The sequence below is a fragment of the Glossina fuscipes genome, unplaced genomic scaffold, assembly GCF_014805625.2.
Source record: "Glossina fuscipes isolate IAEA_lab_2018 unplaced genomic scaffold, Yale_Gfus_2 174, whole genome shotgun sequence".
Lineage (NCBI taxonomy): Eukaryota > Metazoa > Arthropoda > Insecta > Diptera > Glossinidae > Glossina > Glossina fuscipes.
In genome coordinates this window covers 2,449,773-2,472,484 of record NW_023998517.1, presented here as the reverse complement: position 1 = coordinate 2,472,484, position 22,712 = coordinate 2,449,773, and the positions used below count along the sequence as shown (strand labels likewise).

General features: G+C 34.4%; 2 protein-coding genes and 1 pseudogene across 6 annotated transcripts in view; 1 reads left to right on the top strand and 2 right to left on the bottom strand.

Moving 5' to 3' along the window:
• The window catches only part of LOC119641708, a 32,440-nt gene that overhangs the window by 3,918 nt on the left and 5,810 nt on the right, over nt 1–22,712 (top strand). The gene's annotated exons all lie outside the window — the stretch shown is intronic.
• On the bottom strand, nt 1,169–22,699 carry LOC119641706. Of its 5 annotated transcripts, XM_038040499.1 has the most exons (7): nt 22,039–22,449; nt 9,064–9,159; nt 2,754–3,307; nt 2,305–2,686; nt 2,101–2,243; nt 1,959–2,045; nt 1,169–1,724 (listed from the first exon to the last, which is right to left on the bottom strand). In XM_038040499.1, the coding sequence occupies exons 3-7, from the start codon at nt 3,064–3,066 to the stop codon at nt 1,426–1,428; spliced, it is 1,224 nt and encodes a 407-aa protein (XP_037896427.1). In that variant the 5' UTR covers nt 3,067–3,307; nt 9,064–9,159; nt 22,039–22,449; the 3' UTR covers nt 1,169–1,425. The 5 variants fall into 5 exon arrangements, with proteins under 5 accessions (XP_037896427.1, XP_037896425.1, XP_037896426.1 ...); XM_038040497.1 differs by lacking the exons at nt 9,064–9,159; nt 22,039–22,449 and adding an exon at nt 22,457–22,699; XM_038040498.1 differs by lacking the exon at nt 9,064–9,159.
• On the bottom strand, nt 17,140–19,238 carry LOC119641709 (annotated as a pseudogene).

The following is a 22,712-nucleotide window of genomic DNA, read 5'->3' as shown; positions in this document are numbered from 1 at the left end:
TAAATATCAACGTTATGTTACCTGTTATGTGTACACCCTATCTATCCTTTAAATGTTTGGCCTAAAACTATTTTCATGTTGAAACCAATGTAACTTCTCTTCGGGCTCGTTTCGGATAATCGACAATATTTGCAAAGTAAAAACAATAAACAAAAATACCACAAACCCACAAAACCTATAAAAATGACTGAGTAAATGCTTACGAGAGAAATCTACATCATCTACACCAAGCAAACTCACAAACTATTCATTTTCAAAATGGTCTAAGTCTGTTTTCCTTACAAAAAAACAAAACCAAACCAATCATCACTTCCTATAAAAGGCCGAATAAGCGAAATATGCGAGGCAAGCTTGAAATTCTCTTTGGAAAAACTATAATTGTGGAATTAGTTTCCAAGTGTTTTGGTGTTTTTCGTCAACGCTTTTCTTGCATCTTTTTATTTCTTACCATCCATCCACAATATTTGGAAAGTGTACCAATACATGATTTTGCCTGCCTTTGTAGTGCGTTTGTAATTGTTTTGTTGCCTTTGATCACCAGAAATGCAAGAAATACGTGCCTTTGCGGAACGAACGGTCACTTATTGGGAGCAAAGGTAGCTTTTTATGGAAGTAATAGCAGTCTATGCCAGCATGGATTAAAAGGACTTAATGAGTGAATGAGTTCTTACAAGAATTTCAAGCAATGAAAGAAGTGTTAAAACATTTTTTCCAAGTGTACCGGAGATCGGTTTGTGTAAGATAAATCCTTTTGAGAAGCGGTCTGCTCATGCTGTTCATGTTAAACGTGATTATAAAATTTACTTAAACTAGGAGCTAAAAGTGTTGAAAGGAATGACAACGTTTCAAATAATGGAAGAATAATACAATAATCACACCATTTATAGGCGTGTCTGTAAGGCCAACGCAGCGAAAGAAAAACATGCATATTGAATGACTTAGTTCTGATAAGCATCGCCTGATAGTAATTGTAGAACAACCGCGACCGCATGTAGCGCCAATTAAACTCTGCTTACCTTTTCTGGCTGAAATCAAGTTAATTAAAAGATTTGTAATATTATGTACGATTTCACAAACATTCATTTAGTTTCAAATATTTAGTAGAAAATAGCTTAACTTTTTAAGATTAAATGCAAAGACAAAATCGTATAAAATAAATCTATAACTTAACGAAAAATAAAGCTTAGCAAAGATATCTATCTCGTCATTAAAATAAATATAAGCGAAATATAGAAAAAAAAAGAAAGAGCACAAAAAACTAAAATCTAAAATGACTGCATTGAAGTTTGGTGCACAAAAAGCAACGAACGGCTCACACATGTGTTATACACAACGCGTATGTATATATTTGTATCATATATAAATCGAATATATCCCAGTGAATGTTTCATTCAAAATACTCTTTTTGGGTAGGATATGAAAAACTTAATCATAATAATCGGCGACATAAGTGATGATATTGTCACGAACACTTTCAGCGCAAGGATTCAAATCCCAGAAAGCTCCGTAGCAGCCGTTTTGTTCAAAACAACTGTAACGTATTTCGCTATCGCCCGTGGAACAGCAATTGACAATAGCCCAGACGCATTGCGAGATGCCTCTATTGCCCTGAGCTGGAGGAGGTGCTACTGATGGTAGAGCCGGAGGTCGCATGGTCGTTGTTCTTGGCGCGTTCCCTGCCGGACCCATAGGACGCATTGATTGCGAATTTTGATTTCCAGGATCTAGAAATTTTATGTGCAAAAATAATAAGAAGTATAGACAGACATGAAGGAAGGAAATGACAAGAGGAGGAACAAAGACAAATATGTTAAAGCGAACAATTAAGACGAAATTCAAGGCGATCATGCATTGTGCACAGGATGAGCGGTGGCGGAGGTGTCTGGACAAATGGAAGTAAATACAACCGTGTATAGAACAAGCTTTTAAACACAAACTGATTAATGCATTTTACTCACTCATAAAACTGAAATCAAAGTTTCCAGGATTTGGATCACGGAAAATGGATTCCGGTGGTCTTCGAGTAGCAACTGGACGTTGCGTTGCTGAAAGTGAATAAAAATTAAAAATATTCGCCTTCCAATTGATTTGAAAACGTACTTCTTGATCCACCCGAGAAGATAACTCTATCATTTTCGTCCGCGGCAATGCGACTATCAAAACCTATAGGCATATCGGTAGGTGGTGGTGGTGGCCTTACTGGTATATCCAAAGCATTATGCTTTTTGCCTGGTACAGGTCGGCTACGTACGCAATAATTAATTAATAATTAATTTTAAGTCAGCGGAAAGTTTTTAAACTCACTTAACAAGAATGTATTGAGCGCGTATACCGTTTGCTCCACCACAATTGCTACACGGGACTAAGACATTCCGAAAGTATGGATTTAATGCTTGAAGAACGTTTTGTTGATTATCCATAATGGTTTGCGTGCTACGCTTTTTACGAAGGTGGACAATTTCATCGCTTTCGTTGTGCGACAATTTGTTGGACTGTTTATCAGTTACATCTTCCGAAAGAGGATTAACTTTAAGACGCGAAGCTTTGCTTTTCTTCGGCAAATTCTCAATCACAATAACAGGTTTTTTCGGCAACACATCGAAGTACATTTTCTCCGGTTTCAAGCGTTTATAGCTTTCAGCGGTAATGGGAATGTCAGATTTGACAGAGTGTTTCACTGGATCTTCTAAAATTGTAAGAATAAGCGTTGGTTATTATTTCTCTTACTTACTGCAACTCATACTGTGACTTACTGTAATCTTCATTTACATAATCCTCCTTATACGTTATTTCTGGATGATTCAATATAAACATTTTATCTTTATCGGCGTTGTCGTGTTCACCGCCATTAGCAATTGTGTTTAACTTTATTTTCGTTGCTGCTGTTGTTGTTGTTGTATTTTCCCTTATCATTCTGAGTTTGAAATCATCGTCACTCTGTTCGGGTCGACAGGAACCATGGCCGATAGACAATAACAGTACTATGAAAAAACTTCCGTGCAAAGCAAAACATTTCCCTTTTGTCCGGAAATCACCAACAGCTGCGCTCCAAGTTAACTCTTTCATTATTAAGCCTGTGATATGTTCACACTGCGAATGAACTCTTTTATACAGGTTCTATGTATGCTCTCCTTTCACTAATGATGGGTTTGTTGGGCTGTTTGTCTGAATTTTATTCAAACACTCAACCACAACTTTATGACTTGTTGTTAAAATAGTTTTACAATTTGATATATAAATGATGACTCTTTTCTTTCTCCCTTCACTCCTGAACTACGACGATTAATTTTTTACTTGCTTCTGCTTACTGATTTTGTAATGAAATAAGTAAAAAACAAGGAAAAAAAACGATATTTTAAAGTTAGAAATTACTTTAAGAACTTTTCCTAACACGAACAACGAGCAACAACAATTCATTATAGTTACGAATATTTGAAAATTAAATCTCTTAACGATTTCCATTTTTATTACCGGTTAACCATAACTAAATTGCTAGATAAGTGAACAGCGTTAGATTTACGCTCCACCTAGCAGAAGAATGGTCTGTATCTTTTGAAGTCACAGTCGGCCAAAAAGTTAAAACTAAAAGTAATTTGAATCAATTTATAGATGGGCGCAGGTTTTCCCGAGACTGTAGTTAGAGTTTGTCCTATTGGCCGAGTTAAAGAATGTCCTATCAGTGCCTCCTACGCTTCATCTACATAATCAATTATTTGCTTAAGAAATGCAAGTCGAAGAACTAATAAGCTGAATATAGAGTCCTGACTTGTCTGTCCTTTTGTCCGCCTTCTTAAATGTTGCTTCAGGACCAAAATTTCATTTCGACTTCTCACTTTGCGTTATTTCCACGGCAAAATCGAATATTATTTACACCAAAAGGAACGCTTTGAACATTATCCCACTTGTATATTTTTTTCAACATACTTTATCTGCCTGCTGAAAGACACTGCCTGAAGATCGCTGCCGAATTATCATCCTAAAGCCTTCACTATTTTTAATATTTTTTTTTGAATTCCGTTTTCGAATTAATCTATACTTTGCTACCGTACACCGACTCCCTTTTGAAAGGCATTTAATCACCAACGCCCTATAATCGTAAGAACATTAACACTTTCTCCTTAGATTTCGGCTATATTCATGCCTTAGTCAGCTTACGAGATCTTATTCATAAAATTTTCATTTTACTTAATAACTCCTCCTTAATCAAATAAAAACTTACTTGTTATTGTTTGCTTACTTGCTTGCTTTCTTTCTTACTACAGTAACTTGTGCAAGCTTTTTTTTTTTCTTTTTATATACTTTTTATATATTAAAAGTATTTCGTCTGTTTGCTAATAAATGTTAAACGTTTATGAATTAAGGTTAAATTATTCAGGCGCTTTTAAAGCATTTAATTGCAAAACGATAAAACACATATACATGTGTAATGCATAGCATAGACGAATCCTCTGACGTATATTTGCAAATATTACATATACACACGTGCACATACACTAAAATAGCGAAATGTATAAAAGTAAGAGGACAGAGTTTTTTCCGAAGAAATAAATAAACGAAAAAAAACCGAAATGTTATTAGTCTTGAAGAATGTATATATGAATGTGCACATACACTCATATGCACTTGTACATGGTTAAGTATCAACGAAGAGTGTGTGCATATAGGCATATATTCGTCTGTGAACGATAAAAATAAATTTTATTATCTAAACAATTTTTGCCGACAAGAGTCAGTAGAGGAAAGTAGCTGTCATTATCTTTTTAATGAAATCCTAATAATTTTTAATTAGTTAATGAAAGCAATTTTTATCAATATTTATTGTTTGTTGCGTGTACATGTGTGTGTGTGTGTGTGTCTGTGTGTAACTGTGTGTGTGTAAGTAGTAGTAATAGTAGTAGTAGTAGCATTGAAAATCGTTGATGTATGTTATTTCCCAGCGCATGTTTTTCAATCCAATGAATGAATCAATTTGTTCTTCTCTTCCCTAGAATACGTTATCTTTTAAGAAGTCTTTTTAAAAGCATTGTCACCCTATTACTGATAAATTTTATTAGTGACGTCATTTTGGTTTTCTTTACTTATGAATCAATCAAATGTTTCTCGTATACATACATAAACTAATAAATTTTTCTTACTCACATCAGCAGGTGTGTCTATGTAGATATATTCAACACGAATTGCTTTCTATTAAACCGCTAATCACAACTTGACATCTTTCAGCATAAATATTATTCCAAAATGAATCGACAATGTAATTGTTTAATAAAACATATGCTACTTTCGATGATATTTCTTATGTTTTATTCTATCACACAAACTATCCAAATGAACATTAGATGGTCTCCGCCGAGACGGTAGACGATAATAACATGAGAGTTACATTTTTCGAAAAATATTAGCTAAGATCTCAAATTCTGTTGATTTTTTACATTTTTGAGACTAAGAGAAGAAAATATTTCATGTGAACAATATGGCGGCCATGTAAATGCAAGCTCTGTTGCGTGCCGGTGCAAGCCCCATATTGCGTAAAAAGAATATATGTAAGCGCGGCTTATCCATGTGTTCATGCGATTATTATAAAATTTTTTGCGTTTGTCATGCAACAAAACATAGACAATTAAAACGCAGTACATAGACTTGGACGTAACGTAACATTTCCTGACTCGAACGTACTATGTCTAACGCCGATGGCAATTGGCACATTTACGTACGACATATTATATATATGAAACCGGGTGAAGACACTTAGATACACTACACCATTTCGTTTAGCATAGTTATTCATAAAACGAGTTTTCAAAGTGAGGCTTTATAAGGGGAGTGATCGAAGAGGCAATTCGATCCAAACCATTTTCAATAGCGTTCGTCATTAAGTCGAGAAAACTCCGTCTATCAAAGTTCATTAAAATATGTCAAAAATTACGCCCTGTACCCAAAAAAACAAGGCAGAGAGACAGGCAGACAGACGGACAGACGGACATCATCTCCTGCGGAAGTTGGAAGCAGTTCAAAGGTTGCGCCTGTCGAAAATGATAGCTGTTGAAATGGTAGCTGCCTATCGCACAGCTTGAACGTCAGCAGTTTGACTATCTTGGCGGGAATGTTACTAACAAGCTGCTGCTTAAGGGGCAGCGTTATATCCACACAAACAGTTGGCGAAACTAATATCGATAACGGCGTAGCTAAAACAAGTATTCGACAGAATTTATTAACGGAATAGCAACAACTACGGAAAAGTACCATAGAAGGACCAAATCTGGTACAATGACTGGGGAGAAAACGAAGTAAATTGTTTTTGCCGGGTTGAGGAAATTTCTCGAATTATTTATGCCATTTCAACTTACAAGCAGGAAACGCACTTGACCTTTGCCAAAGCATGAACGACGGCGCGCGACATGCTATTTTCGTCTGACTGATACAATGGCGATGATCAATAGATAAGGGTCTATCTCCAGATGATGTGAAAGCGTTTCCGGAATAGTTTTACCCCAATGTCGCAGGCCAGTAGTTGGCAGTTAGAAAATCCAAGATTGATGCTATGGCCGTCTGACTGCTCATAGTTTGTGCGTAAATTTGCATATATTTACCAAACTTAACCTCTTTTGCGCGTGAAAGCAAAAGAAGCATGAAATCTACCTTCGCCTAAGGATATTCATTAAAATTCAAATCAATTGCCACCAACGGTGCCATATTTTTCACATAAAGTTCGTAATCTTAAACGTCATCTAGAACAGAATAAATAAATAAATAACATAAGACATGAATTACATATAAATAAGTGGAGGACAACTTATGAAAATTGTTTGACATTTTATCAACTGTAGAAGCGTCAAAGAGCACACACTTCGCAATACGTTTGCTCATATATATGTTTACAGGAAACATTGAAGCTTGATAGATACATTGAAATGCCGAATGAATATATTACAACAGACGGGATAAGACTATGTCGGAGAATTTCATTCCAGACTTGTTTCACTGTCTAGCAATTCAAGACTTGTGAGGCAAAATGTTTGCCTGTAAGAAATAATAATCGAAAAAGTAAAATTTTTTTTAAATATGTATATAAACATGTGCGTAAATTGCGCCTGCATGGATGCATTTATGTGTGCATATATGGAAGGATAAATTACAAATGTCGTTAACGAAGTAACGAAGAGCTTTAGGCCACAAGAAAATGGTAGATGTTTAAGAAAAGAATCTTTGATTACCGAATAAGAAATAAAAATATTTTGGAAAATTTTTTTTTATCAAATTTGAAGATGTATCTCGTTATGTTGAATGAACGCCAAATTTTCTACAATTTGCGACAGACATACACCTAAACTTATATGTACCTAAAAGACAACAAACTTACGTTGCCGGTAAAGCAACTTTTTTAACGAGAATAACTCAAAACTGGAAACATAATAGCACATCGGTAGATGTATTTTATAAGTTTTGAAAATTTACTACATGTAAAGAAAATTTGAATGGTTTTTTAATGTGATTTTTTTTTTTTTTTTTTTTTTTATTTAATCCGAGGTGAACATAAAGAAGAAGAACTCCAAATTAACTTTTGTGATCTCGAACAAAGTGCGAAGTTTTCATTATTCTTTCATCAGATGCGCTCGAAGCGCATTCCATACCGTTTTCATTCATGTTCATTACTAGCGTGTATCGTTTGTGGATTTTCTCCCATACGCTTATTCACTGTCATCCATCAAGCCTTATAAAAAACAGGAACAGATAAAAGCAATGCAGTGGGACACGGACCGTGAAGTGCCTTACTCGCCCTCGCTTAAAACAGTTATTCGTACAATGACTTTCCCAAATAAGGCTTTATATGAGAAGTGGTTGAAACAGTGGCCCGATCCGAACAAAAAATAAAAATACTATAGCAAGTCATAACCCACACTTTCGTGGTCGTAAAGGTATTCCGATGCAAATCCAAGATATATCAATAGCGTTGATCCTCCAATCAGAACATGTCGGTGCGCGAAATTTCGTTAAGTTATATCAAATATTATAACCTGTAGGCTGATCAGAAAAAACAAGGTAGACAGACAAAGAGACAGATAAGCTTAAATCGATTCAGAAAATAATTTTGAATTGATCCGTGCCAGATCGGTGGGCAAATTTCGAGTACATGTGGGTGTTGCATATATCCGCACAAACTTGATACATATTTGTATGACAAGTGGTGCATGGTGTAAAAACTGAATATTATAGAAAAAGCTCTTGAAAAAATTGAAAAATAAATTTAGAAGAATTAAAAAGAAAAGAAGGAAATTTACTTAATTGGATTTGTTTTAAAAATTGCAGAATTTAAATTTATCAGCTGCATTAAGACTTCGAAATTAATGACTCTTATAAAATTATATGTGCGATGGTATATTTATCATTGATGAGTAACGATTTGTCTACAATTTAAGCCGTTTGTCGAGTGCTACATTATAGAGGAGATTACATCTTCTTCTTTCTTGGTCAGTGAGCTGAGCAATGGCTCTATTTATTTATTCTACTTAATCAGAGAGACTAATACACTCTTACTTATTACTATTGCATATGGTATATGTTGCAGAAAAACTTTGAAAAACAATCAATAAATTTATTACATAGACACAGCTAATGCTAACGGATGGTTTCACGTAAACATTTTCCTTTCATTTTTCCAAGTTGTTGTTGTCGTTGCTTTACTAGCTCTCATGACCCTTTTACCGATGCTCGCATAAGTTAATTTAAACATATGTCCCCGAAATAGTTATATTAAATTTATCCACTTATTTGCTGCATAAGTACGTTCGCAGAGAGCGAAATGGAATAATTGTCGTTGTGGTCTTCTAAATTCCCGATAAGAAATATTCAATGATAAAATATGCTTCTTAGTTGGATTTTACCTTCCAGTCGCAAACATGTGCAGACTTTGCTGAACCACTTGCTATAGTAGCGCAGGCATTAGCGTGTATGCACACACGATATTTGATACCTCGCCTTTAGCTAGTAGTAGAAGAAGAGCTTATGCTTCCATAAGCAATACGACCCCTATATGAACCTTCGACCTAGCCTATTTTTTATCCCTACCTGTTATCATTCTGAGATACTGCCCTATTCCTTGTCCTCCTTTTTGGAAGCGAACGTGAAATGGCCATAAACGCTTTTTGTAGTGATGCAAAAAACCTTAAAAAATGAAATTAAAAGAATTTTTGTTTGTCGTATATGTTATATAACTTAAATAGCATATATCTGTCTTAACTCTAGCGCGAACACTAACTAACAAAATCCCTTTTAAAATTCAATGGAAAAATATTTTCGATCAATCAACTGACACATCCGTAAATAACAAAAGGAATTTTCATACATATTTGAGAAGGCTGATGTATGCATGAATATAAAACTTACTTCTGTCTATTTTCCAAAATATATATATACATACAAATTATCCAAAAAACAAAATAAACAAACAAGAAATAAAACAAATTGTAGTTTGAATAGGTTCACTTATTCCGATTGACAAAGAGAGAGAGTTGTGTTGTGTACTGTGTGTTACAAACATTATTTACCTGACGGCGTATGATAAACCTCTTGGATGCAACTCAATTTTTAACAAACGTTTTCCAATTTATCGCTGAGCGATTTTTGATAATGATGACTGCACAGAGTATTGCCTCATCAACGTATACATGCGGTTACATAGCTCAGCTAATCCCAACGCTTACACAGAGAGGACAGTATTATGTACATAACTAGTATTCGTTCAGAAAACATTAAAACGGGATATTCATGAAGTTTAAGGCGATGCTTATACGAGAATATGACTTCAGATGCAACTCAATCCTAATAAGCAAAAGAAAATAAATCGTATCTCGGGTGGAGAAGTCTAAAGAAGTCTCTGTATTCATATTATTTCTGCATTTTTCAAGAATTAATTATCGCCATCGTTATGATTACATTCAATGGCGCAATATTTTCATAATGATATTTAGTCAATGTTGCTTGTGTTGCTCTCTTCCGAAGATCTGAAATTATTTCAATAGAGTTGACTTTTCTTAAAGTTGAAACGAACTCACCGACCCTGATATGTAAGTAATGTATCTCGAAGTAGCGGCTACTGTTCATTTTCGAAAAGAATGTATGTTGACTTCCAGTCACTCTCTAACTAATTTACATAAATATATTTATTGCTTCTTCAGGCAAAAATAAGTTAAACGAAAGCTATTCTCCTTAATTCGATTTCTATTTAGGAAAGGCTGCAGAATTTTTTAAGTTAAGGGAAGTGGCCTAGATTCAGACTTGTTATTCCCTTTATCTTCAAAGTTCCTATAGAGTTATGAAGTTAGCAAACTGTTCGTTTACCGGCTGACATGAATTTGCACAAACACCTTTTGCACATTTTCACTCATCTCCTTTCAAACACAACTATATACATACATGCATACATACATACATACATACATACATATATATGTTAGTTTGTTTGTCGACAGCGATGATGAATTCGGTAAAAAGGTGTATATAGAAAGGGAAGGGCAAGCAGCAAAAAAAAGGAAGAAGAAGAATAGAGATTAATTTAAAAAAACAAAGAGAGTGCGGAATAACAAACAGTTTTTTAACGTTGCATAAAACTGCCAGTCATTGCAGGGAATTTTATCCGATTTGACGCGGTTCTATGCGCGACTGTTCTCCACTTTGACCAAAGCAAACAAAACCAAATACCGCGTAGACGACAAGTAATGTTAACCTGTGTAAACATTTAAAAAAAAAAAAAAAAAAAAAAAAAAAAAAAAATAATCGAGTAATTTATTTATTTTTAAATAACTTTAGATATTTTCAAATAATTGTATTAAAAAAATATGACAAAACGATCCATTGACAAACAAAAAGATTAATATGAAAAAAAAGCAAAACAAAAAATGTCAAAACAAAGAACTTTATGTGTAATTTTTTAAATTCTAATGGTTAATTGAATGCTTTGTGTATTGTGTGTTTGCGGTAAACTGTTAAAAGCAAATATTCGTTAGTGTGTGTATGTGTGTGTGTGTGTGTGTGTGTATGTGTGTATGTGTATGTGTAAGTGTGTGTATTTCTCTTCTTTTTGTTTTTTTATGCAAATCATAAACTAGCAGTGCAGCAGGCAGTGCACATTTGAACTCATTCATATTTTCATTCTCTGTTTCACATAAAAAGCCGCAAAAAGTTGTCAGAACGATTAAAATTCATCATCTCATGTATAGCACATATAGGACATACATACACACTTACATGCTGCATATACGTTCATAAATGCGTATGTGTGTGCCTTTATATAAAATATGCAAAAAGGTATGCATCCGTGAATACATATATATATATATATATATATATACATTTAGTAGGCATTTTGTTTGATAACACAGCAGCGATGATGTTTAATTTAAATTTTAATTAAATTTATTTTATTTAGTAAAAAGTAATTAATGAAATCAATTCACTTAATAGCAAATTTAAAAGGTTACAAATAGTTTATTAAATATACTTTATTCGAATGATGCTGCATGCACTTAACAGACACTAGCCCTTATTCATTTCAGTAATTCGTTTCGCAGGATAAGGAAATATGAAAAGTGTTTTTCCCAAGCACATCTCATTATCACTAGAGGTTTTACATTTGAAATCTATTCTTCGCAAAAACATTTCAAAAAATTATATTAATTTTTTATTGATGTCATGGGAAATGTGCTCCTAACAAAAACCTTTTAAGTGCCTAATGATATTATTCCAGCTTCCTGCTAAGGTGTAATTGTTATATTTTCTCTTCTCTCTCACGACCCTCGCAAAATCATTGCTTTGTAGAATCATGTCAATTAGTGGGAAGGTTTTATTGACTGGCAATCTTGACTTATGGTTGAACTTGTTCAATAAAGTCTTGTTGTTGCAAGCAGCACGTACTCGAAAGTCAATTGTTTATTAATGAAAACTTTATTCAGACTAATTTCAAGCCATAGTTGCATATGCAAGCTAAAGTCAAGAACGCTGTCATTCATATTTGTCTTTCCGTCCGAATTTATGCGGCTTAGAGAGCTGAAAACTCACACAAGAATGCTTAAGATTAAGACGAAATAGCGAAACAATTTTATCGTAAACTTCTCTCTACGATTCCCTAGATTCTTAACCTAAAAGGAGCTGCCAGCTTCACTTGGACTATAAGAGCAAAAAAAAAAAAAGGAAAAAGAAACAGCTCGGATTTCACCTACACTGTTAGTTGTATGCGTTTACTTGTGCTATGTGCTACATACTTTTTTCTTTTGTTTAAGCTTGCATATCTCTAACAGGCAACAAACATATACACAACGACTATGTAACGGTATTATTAAGTCCTTCTTTGTTCCTCTTACTTTAATTGGTATGGTTTGCACAACAAGTTTATGTCAAAATGTCACACAAATATTGATTCATGTTCTGCTCCTGTTGTTTGTATGCGTATCTCGTGTTGTCATTTTTTCATTCGAAGTTTTTGTGCTCTGCGTTATTAAATGGAAGATGCAACAAGCGTTATGGCATACAAAACGGAAGGAAAAGAAAATAAAATTTCATTTTATATATAAGTCTGCCAGTCGGATTAGCATGAAACACAATGTGCTGACAGAAAGCGATTTCGTTTTTTTTTTTTTTTTCTTTAATAATATTTTGGAAAAAAAAACGTAATAATACGTTTTCTTAACTGTGGAAATCATATTTCAACGCATTGTATTAACAAAGGGTGCCCCAAAAATTTACGCAAGATTTCAATTAAATAATTTATAAGGTTTAACTGTAGTTTTATGTGCGGAATAGCAGATCGCGCAAAAGGCCTACGCGGCCTTACTGGCATATATGCACTCTTGCCTCGATAATCACACGTGAAAATAAGCCGCATTGCTTAGAATGATTTTCTTCGAAAAATCACCATTGAATGGTTGATGTTCAACAGTCTATTCAAAGAACTCTGTTCGCTTTGCATAATCGTTAGACTTCACTTCTTGCGTCGACTGCACTTTATACGCATGGAAACGTAAACCTTTACTGGGTATACGCTGTAGAGAGCTTCTTGAAATTTGCAATTCTTGTTCACACTGCCGAATTAACGTTTACCGAGGCTCTCACGCCTTGCATCGATATGAACATTGTTATTGGACGTCTAAAGTATTTGGCATCACCAATTGACTCAGTCCTGTTGATTTTTTCAATAATTTTTTTCATAGTTGACTCAATATTCCAAACTTTTTTGTACGAAATTTGCGAAATATTTCTGCCAAATTTTCATTATTTTCGAAATGTTTTGAAAGCATTACTCCCCCTACTTTTATTTACCCCTGAACTGTCACGTAGCAGAAAGTCAGCTTTCGCGTTTGAATTCAGCCGTTTTGACAAAGCAGGCGAATACTGAAGCGAAAGCACCAATTTTCATACATGATTAGCCCGCCCATCCTCCTCGTCCACACTCCTCCACATTTCCTTTTTAGAGTCGCCAATATTTTACCGAACAAATGGCGGCAAACGCAACTCTTGCCCAAATGTGAAGACATCCTACATAAATCAGTTGTAAGATCTTGTACACTAAAAACTCATTTTACTAACATTTTTTTTGTTATATCAGCCGTGTCTATGATTAGAAAAATCTATTTAACTTTTCATGGCATTTGCAATTGCTTTAGTATCGCAAAAGGCGCTTCATAGAATTACGTAATGTATTTCCATTATAAAGACATTCTCAAATTGTTAGTTAAATTTTCCGTGTGTACGTAAGTCTCCAGGAGGTGAGATGAGTATCGCAAGCGAAACCGCAAAACGATAAATTAACTGATCTTTGCTTGATAATATTTAAAACCTTAAACGCTACTAAATACAATGCTTGCGTGAGTTGCTAAAGCAAAAAAAAAAAAAAATAGAAAACAAAAAATCATCCAACTAGTGTTTGTTTACATAAACACGGATGAGGTGCAAGATTGATAACAATAAACAAGTTTATTCCGATATAGAAATACTTTAGTTCAAATAGGTCTGTTTGTTTTCGGTAAAAATATGAATAACCACTCGAAACATAAACCATAAACCATATGATTTTGTTTTGTTTTCGTAAACACGGCACTGTCTTGTCTGTCAAAAACAGCGCACGCAGAAATTTTAAAAGTTTGGAAAAAATTTGCGATCACGTACAACGTAACGCAAGCTATACGGTCAGCTACACTTAATTGTAGGTAACCCTCGAAGAACACCGTTAACCGGTCCCGTGTTCTTTCAATCCGCGTCGTTCGCGACTACAACAAATGTCAATGAGACCATGATGAAATATCGCAAAGAAATCTCAAATATTTAGATACACATTTCTAAGTGGTGTGTGTTTATTAGTATGTTATGTTTTATTATTTTTCAAAAGAATTAGTCGAAAATTGTGTAGTTGGAACCGTGCAATTCGGAGGAAGATATCCATGTTTCGTCGAAACTCTCCGTCTTCGGGGATACCTGCACACCTTAATCGACGTTATTTGGACAGTTCGTAAGTCAAGCATAGCGTATAACGCAAGCATTGCGTCTTGCGCCTTATATTTGGGGCAATCGAAGGTCTGCATGCGAAAGTAACCGATTATTGCATTGCATTGACAAGCAAGTAATAATCGACGTTTTCCGGTTCTTCCGATTTCCAGCCCAAAAGGAACAAACAGATCTGTGCATCCATTGAATATTTTACGGAATTTCCTTTTGCTTTCCATCTTTCAATATATATGCACGGACGTCGCGTCCCTGGTGCGCCTTGTATTAAAGAGAAGACGGACTTTCTTCTTTTATTCTATAGTTTAACTATTATGGCTCTTTATATCGGCACTTTAATGCCATAAACAAAGCGCTTGTATACCTATTAGAGAATTATTAAATAATATTGTTTTCAATTGCTGCCATTTATTTTCCCTGCCTTTTATATACACTTCTTATTCGCACTCTATATAATGTCCTGATTTCATAAGTTTGTTTGTAGGTAATAGCATGCGTATGTGTTTTGCTTGCTACTCTGCTTCTCTGTGGATTAGCAGTCATCAGAGAATCAGTAATTGTTAGTAAACTTGTTGAGATCCATTATCCATGCGCGATAACTGGAAGACTTAATGATGCTTATAAAGCATTTTCGTTTTGAAAACTCCTTTACAATACGATTGCGTTCCTCTTTCTAATACAAATACCATATAGTGTATAAGTGGTTTCCAAGCTCTTTGCCGGCAAAGACCGACAGTACTCCGGTACGTCATTGCCTTCGTAAAAGCAAAACATTCATGTTAAGCATAACACAATATGTTAAAAAAGTACTTCTTATCACAGATACAAAAAAAGTTTTCGGTGGGAGAGGGACCCGTGTAACCGTTTGTAGAACAAAAGGCATCAATAGATTTTATTTTAACATTTTAGCGAATAATGTTACGATTAATTTCGAAGACAAGATTTGTAATCTTGCTCTAAGCTTGTGTGGGAGCGCCTCCGGACCATATTTTGGGTACCGGGACATTCAGGCATCGAAGGGAATAAAAGAGCTGCCTGCCCAGTTAATAGAGGAGCACGAAGAGCTTGCCAAGGAACCACATAAAGAGGTTAGTGTCACAGTGGGCAGAGAAAAAGTCAGCAAATCATTGGAAACAAAGTGCAGGGCAACGGCAAGCTAAAAAATTCATCACATCTTTCGGCATAGTACATAAGCTATTGAAACAACGAACTAGCGGCATACGTCTCGTATAACTGGCTTCTGCATGAGTCATTACTCGCTCACATGCCAGCTGACAGATATTGGTATCTCAGATAATGATGCACGCAGGCTCTGCCAGGAGGCCAAAGAAATGTGGAAATGCGCAGCCATATGCAGGATTGTACATCAGGCGTTCGGCAAATACCGTCTGGCGCTCCGAACTTGGAGAAGTGCCCGGATTCTTAAGGATCCGAAACCTGGAGGGTTGGAGGCACGAGCTAGTGCAACAGATCTTTTTAGGTCGCAGTACGGATTGTCCACCACTTCATAGAAACAATTTATAAAGCACAAAAGCCTCCATAAACTTTAATCTTAAATTTTAGAGGACGCACTTACGAGACGAAACGAGATGAACCACAGTCACTTACTAGCATGTTGTACATACGTAACAAAGAAACTTGAACTTTCCTAAGTTTATCATAAGCAAGAGTTATTTCAATTTCGACTGAAACGGCATCTTTATATATAAGCAATGCATCAAAAGCCTTTGTTCGATTACTTCTAGGGTTTAGAGCAACAGAACAACATCCCTCACCTAATATCCTAATGCAGTAAAGTCCTGAGCTAAAAAACACAAATCTGAAATTTTATTTTCAATAAACGAACTTAAGAATGCCAGTTTAATTCACCATTCGCAGCCTTCAGCTGGCAGTCCCACAAATACCAAAAATCTTTGTAATTTTTATACCGTCTTACATACCACATCGAGTCATTTGGAAGGGTATATTCATTTTATCGAAACGTTTGCTATGCTGGGAAGCAAGTTTCAAACAACATATAAACCACATATAATCATGGTTAGTATGAAAGTCTGAATCAATATAGGCAAGTCCACCCGTCCGTCGGTTCATTCACAGACAAAGTCTATGTTTTCTGTTCATGACTACTATACGTGTAATAGATCAAACCTCTTACAAAACAAGCCCGTAATAGCAAATTGAACGAAAGCGAAAAAAAAAAAAAAAAAAATAATTACCGTCCCATTAATAATTAATGAGCTGATGTCGCAGATGTACATTTTTATAAGTTAAAAATGCCGGCTAGAGGCAAGAATTAAAGCAGAGCGGTCACCCTTTTTTTTTTTTTTTTTTTTTGCTTTTAAATATAAGAGCAATAATTTAAATAATTTATTAAAATGATTTGTTACACGATTTTTTTATTGATTGTATTGTGCACTGCAGCTATTGAAGAGAATAACATGACGTAATTTTCTAAACTTGATACAAAAAAAAAAAAATAAATAAATAAAAAATTAGTTGTGGAAAACCTTCAGCAACATGTTAATTATTAGCTGATATAATTTGGTGTGGCCTGCAGATATAAATAAACATAAATGATAATTATTGTCACGTTTTTTCGAAATCAATTATGTAGACAGAACATTAAACCTTTGAAATTTACATAAAAAATGTCATTGTATTGGTTTGTTACACACACCGTGAAAGTTACATTCGGTCTGTCAAACATTTCCAAAATAACTTTGTCTCTAACCAATACATACAGCTAGCAGGGGATTAGGAATAGCTATCTAGAACGGCGTTTTTTATATATTTCATTTCATGGAACCGTCCAAAACAAGAAATGACTACTTTTTCTTTTTTTTCAAATTTCAATCTATAAACTTTTTTTTGTAGTGGAACAGAGATTGCACGGACGGCAAGTTTAAGATTCCCGACTTGTATATCATAAGAAACAAAAGAGTGTCGTAAAACTAAAGCAAAGCGAAACTGCAGAATCTGAACCCGGGTCACAAGTTTATATTCTCCAAAGAATTGCTTTTGCATTCGAGACTTAATTTTGCAAGTGTACGGGAAAAGACATTAAATTAATATTTATTGTCTTGGCACAGGAGGGTTTTGCGCAACTAAAGGACTTATAAAATTTGCCCCGCACCGCAAAACTCCCTCAACGATCGGGTAGGGTGAGCGATATGTCAAGGGTTCCGTGGTCATACGAAAGTCGGCGAACACATTTAGCGTATAAGGGTTGTTTCTCGCGCTGCGGCGCCTAAACAAAAAACGATAGTAGACAATGGATGTCATAAGCCCGACACGCCCTGTAAATGTTTAAATCACTGTCAATGGCATAATAAATATTTCAAAAAAACGCTTTAGCTGCCTGAAAGTCCACAAGTGATATTAAAAACCTGATACTCCACCATAAATTTTGGCCAGAGGCTTCCAGCAATTTCAAAGAATTTTGCAAAGCGGTGTATAGTACTATAGGTACTATTATTAAAAAATGTTGGCTGCACGTTAAAACGACTATGAATGTAAATATTTTCCACAAGAATTGTGCCATTCGCAAATGTAAAGCGGATACAGCAGCATTAGCTAATGAAACTTTATTGAAGACACTTTGATGATTGGCATTTACAGGACAAACAGTGCAAATAATGTAGCCAATCCACGCCTTGCCCAAATAGCTAAATCGACCTTATGATCTTTGAAATGATCAATCATTGCTAGTGATTGTTGCGTAGTTGGGGGGGGGAGATGGTGGCCCTGACTTGGACCAGTTGAATTGTAGAGGAACGGTCCTTGCATTGTTTTGTTGCCATTAGTATATGACGTTGTATAGATCAGTCCTCAATTGAAAAGAAGTCGTCACTTTCTACTTTCTATTGAAAGTAGTAAACGTTTCTTGGCATCTTAAACGGCGTTTTGAGTGTTGCAAATTCGAAAGTCGCCTAAGTGCACCCACGGATTGTCCAAGAAATCTTCTCAATAACACGATGCTAATAAGCATTACTTACGAAGTGTTTCACAAAAAAATATTATTTCAAACATTCCCTCCTCTTTTTTTCCTAAGAGCAGATATTAACTAGCGATAGGTGTAAAGGTATTCGATTTAAACTAAACTCAATCACGTATAACATCTTTCATGATTTTTACTCAATTTCCAATTTTACGATGAACAATAAAAAAATTCAGTAAAAAGTTTTTTGTTCATTTGTTATTTGCAGCTTTGTTTGTAATAGCGTAAAAGATGAATTGTTCGTGACTATGAAACTGAAACTCTTATTTGAAAATACAATACGTAGGAGTATGCACAGCAATATTCAAAACATTTTTTTGCTTATCACGGTCTTAGAAACAAAAGGGCACAGACAGTGGCGCACAGACAGTCCACTCAGCATTTTATGCTGATATACAAATAAAATGTATTGAGCTTAATAAGAAACACATCGTCATTTTAATTCCAAATGTAAATGTGCTTGAATATGGAGTAACGTCATTACTCTTCAATCTTCTCAATGGATAAAGAATTTTGTTTGATAGCCTTCGAAAAAGCCCTGCCGAACTTTCCTATCAAGATTTCTGTCAATTAAAATGGGGAGTGAAACTGTTTTTGAAAAGTCATTCATAAACTAATGGAGTACAAAGTGCGTTTTTTAATAAACTTATCTAAGTGAACTTGCCTTGAATGACTCAAAAAAGGAAAATAAGTTAAGTAATGAAAATTTTTCTATTATTCACTTGCGTAGCGAGGAAGTTAATAGCAGCTCATTAGCAGTAATTACGAGGCATAAATATTTGTTATTGAACTTAATACTACAAAACACTTGAATATTTTAACATTCAATCGATTCATTTTGGTAAATGAAAATAAACGTTTTAAAGTTTGTTGCCCCCTCACAACCGCTCTTGAAACGAGTAAGAGAAGCTTTATTAAAATTGTATCTAGTGAGGAAGAGGGGGGGGGGGGGGAATCCAAAAATGCTCCCCTATTGAATGTATTCATTCTTTATCGTTATATGAAAACAAACAGTTTATCGAATGAGTCTTTTTATTAATAGAATGTCATTCGAATTATTTGCGCCCTGAAAAAAAAATTCATCTATGTATTATTATTTGTATTCAATTTAAAATATTGCATATTCCAGTTTCTTGTATGCTTTGCTTTTTTCTTTTTTCTTTTTTTTTTTTTGTATAATTATGATAAACAAACAAACAAAAATGCAAAATATTCTCGTAGACAATAACCATTCATAGAGTATACGTTCGACTTTACAAATATAATACAGTGCAAGCAGCACGTAATATTTTATGTGAATGCACGTACATAGATACACTTAACTAAAATGAATGCATATACAAGTGCATTGTGCACACATGCACATGTTATAAAAAGCATCAACAACAACAACAACAACAACAATAGTTATAGACAGACAGACAAATCAAAGTACACACTTGGATGGATACATGCGCAGAACAAAAAAAAAAAATAATAATAATAAATTAACAAAACATGGGTAGTGTTTAGTTACCTATTACAGTAATAATGATAGTGATTGTATTGAAAAAGGTGAGAAGAGTTTTTCTATTAATTTAACAATAATTTTAAATATATACATCATATCAGCTGTTGTTAACACAGATTTGATGGAAGTTATTTAGATTCGCACGCTATAACGCCTTGCCTTTAACTACTCCAGCTATTAACAACAACAAATGAACAACAACTGTTTATAAAATTGCATTTTAGTCTCCGTGTAGGTTATTTCCTTAGCGTTCCCCCCAATATTAGGAATAATTGTCAGCCGTTACCTATAGCAAAATTTTTGAATGCAGAATCGATACAATTCTTAGTCACTTATATATACATTGAAGCATTAACGATATCTCAATAACTCAAGGACTGAGAAATTTCTTACAAAAAATTTTACCGAAATCAGTTAAACTTAAGTTAACCGTTTTGTTAACGAATAGAAAAACGAATACGATCAGACCTAAATAGATGTAAATAAATTACAGACGTAGACTCCGAACGCGAGAAAAAAACTGGTCGCTCTAAGAAACTTCCGGATCAATGCCATTCTCTAATTAAAAGTTCATCAGCAGCATTAGCTTCAATTGCATCTCTTAGACCACATAGCTGGTCTTTGCGGTCATATATGTACAATAAAAAGAATGTTAGCACTTAAAAAATGGGACGTTTATAATTCCTAAGCTTTTCTTTAAATCCTTCTCCAGATCCATTCTCATTAAATTCGACCTTTTTCCATCTACTTGCTTAAAGTTATTTTTTAGCTTACAGCCCTACATTTCGGGGTAAGTTATTTCATGATTTCGTTGATCATCAATGGATTTCAAATCGGCTTATAAAGATCGTCGCCGATAAGGCTACACTTTGTAATGCAAGTGAAATGTAATGCGAAATCATCTAATAATTATGCCTGGAACGAGAAAGCATATAACTTATTAGGATCGATTGATTAGGAAATAACTTCTAGATAACAAACAAACAAAATTACATGCAACTCTGACAGAATCGCCAAGGAAAATCCCTATGTTTTTTTCTCTACGATATGCCGCTTGAAAAAAGATTACATTTCTCCGTCTATTACAGGCTGACCCAATGCGAACCATTCTTTGTTAAGGATCGCCGTTCGAAAACTTCGCCCTTGCGCCAGCTATAAATAAAATTATTAATCGGCAGATTACTGAAAAATTTGATTTTAGATTCGTTCTCGCTATGACATCTTTCCTTAGAGTTTTACGAAGAGAGTATTTAGTATGTCCTGAGGCAGGCCGCCTACACATCTCGATTTGGAATTTTGAAGTTTTGCTTATTTCCGATTGTAGGATTTTTAAGAATAATAAAGCAAATCAATCAAAGAATATCTTAAGTATTCATTTTAAGAGACGACTACCCATAAGGTCGATTGACGAAGTTATGTTAAGCCAAGATAGAGAAAATTGGCATGCTTCAAACGTTTGAATAAGTGATAGCGCCTGTTTATTCGTTTAAGCAAACGACGCATATAAATTCCTAAGTTCGTTTAGCAGGTGGTGTTCATGGTCTCCAAATTACCTTGTCATATACAGTGAAACAATTTATTTTAACTTAATTGTAAAACTAAACTTATACATTTTTTATATACATATATATGGAGTTATTGTAATTTGTTAAACACAAGCAACACTCTAGATAATTTAAAAACTATTTTTGCATATTTGCATTTTTTCTTTACAATTAAAATACAGAAAATACAGCGCGATCAGCATTTTTTTTCCATTAAAAAATTACGTAAATTTTTTGCTCGGCACAAACAATAATAAAGCTTTGCATGCGTACCCACCACTACATCGCAGAGAGTAATAATTTATCATATTACTTGTAACGCATAAGGCGCGTCTCTATCTATAAATTTTATGGAATCCTCAATGCGCATGCCAGCAAAATCGATTCGTTTTTCAAAGAGTTCTAATAAAGAAATATACACAAAAAATCTATTCCAAGATCTTTTCTGCCTATATGTCCATATATCACTAAACGCCACTATAAAAAAAAAAAAAACTTACCTTCAAATCCGTAACTCCTTTACAAAGGAAACCCGTTTTGGGTTAAGTGCATTTTATATAAAAAGTATTAAAAATACTTTACAACTAAAGAAATGTTTATTGTTTGGACAGAAATTAACTGCTTTTTGAAAAGCAAACAATTGCATATTTAATTCACTAACAGCTTCTCAAGGGAAACGGAATTAGCTTTAAACCCCTATATACATGCATGTACTTTTCGTAAAAAACGGAGTGCAATGTTTTATAATCGAAAAGATTTACCGTAATAACCGAAATATCAATTAAATGGCGGGTACTACAATATTCGGCACGAACCGAATTGGAAGTATCTTTTATTAAATTTACTTATTCTTAAAAATACAAACATCGCATAAACTCTACACATTGCACAAACACATTCGCACAGAAGCGCACATACCCACACTGTTACTCGAATGGCTCAAATGACTTTTAAACTTATACTTTATAAATTAATTCATTAACCAAAATATTATGGAAACGCGTAGTATTTGTCGCTGCCAAAAACTACTTTGATCGCTTTTTAGCTCGTTGCACACTTAAAAAGTTTACATTCGTCGCAATCATAATAAACAAAAAAAAAAAAAGAACGGAGTCTCGATTTTCCTTCCTTTTTTCCGCCCAGAAACAACTCCAAGCGAAAATAGCAACTGAAT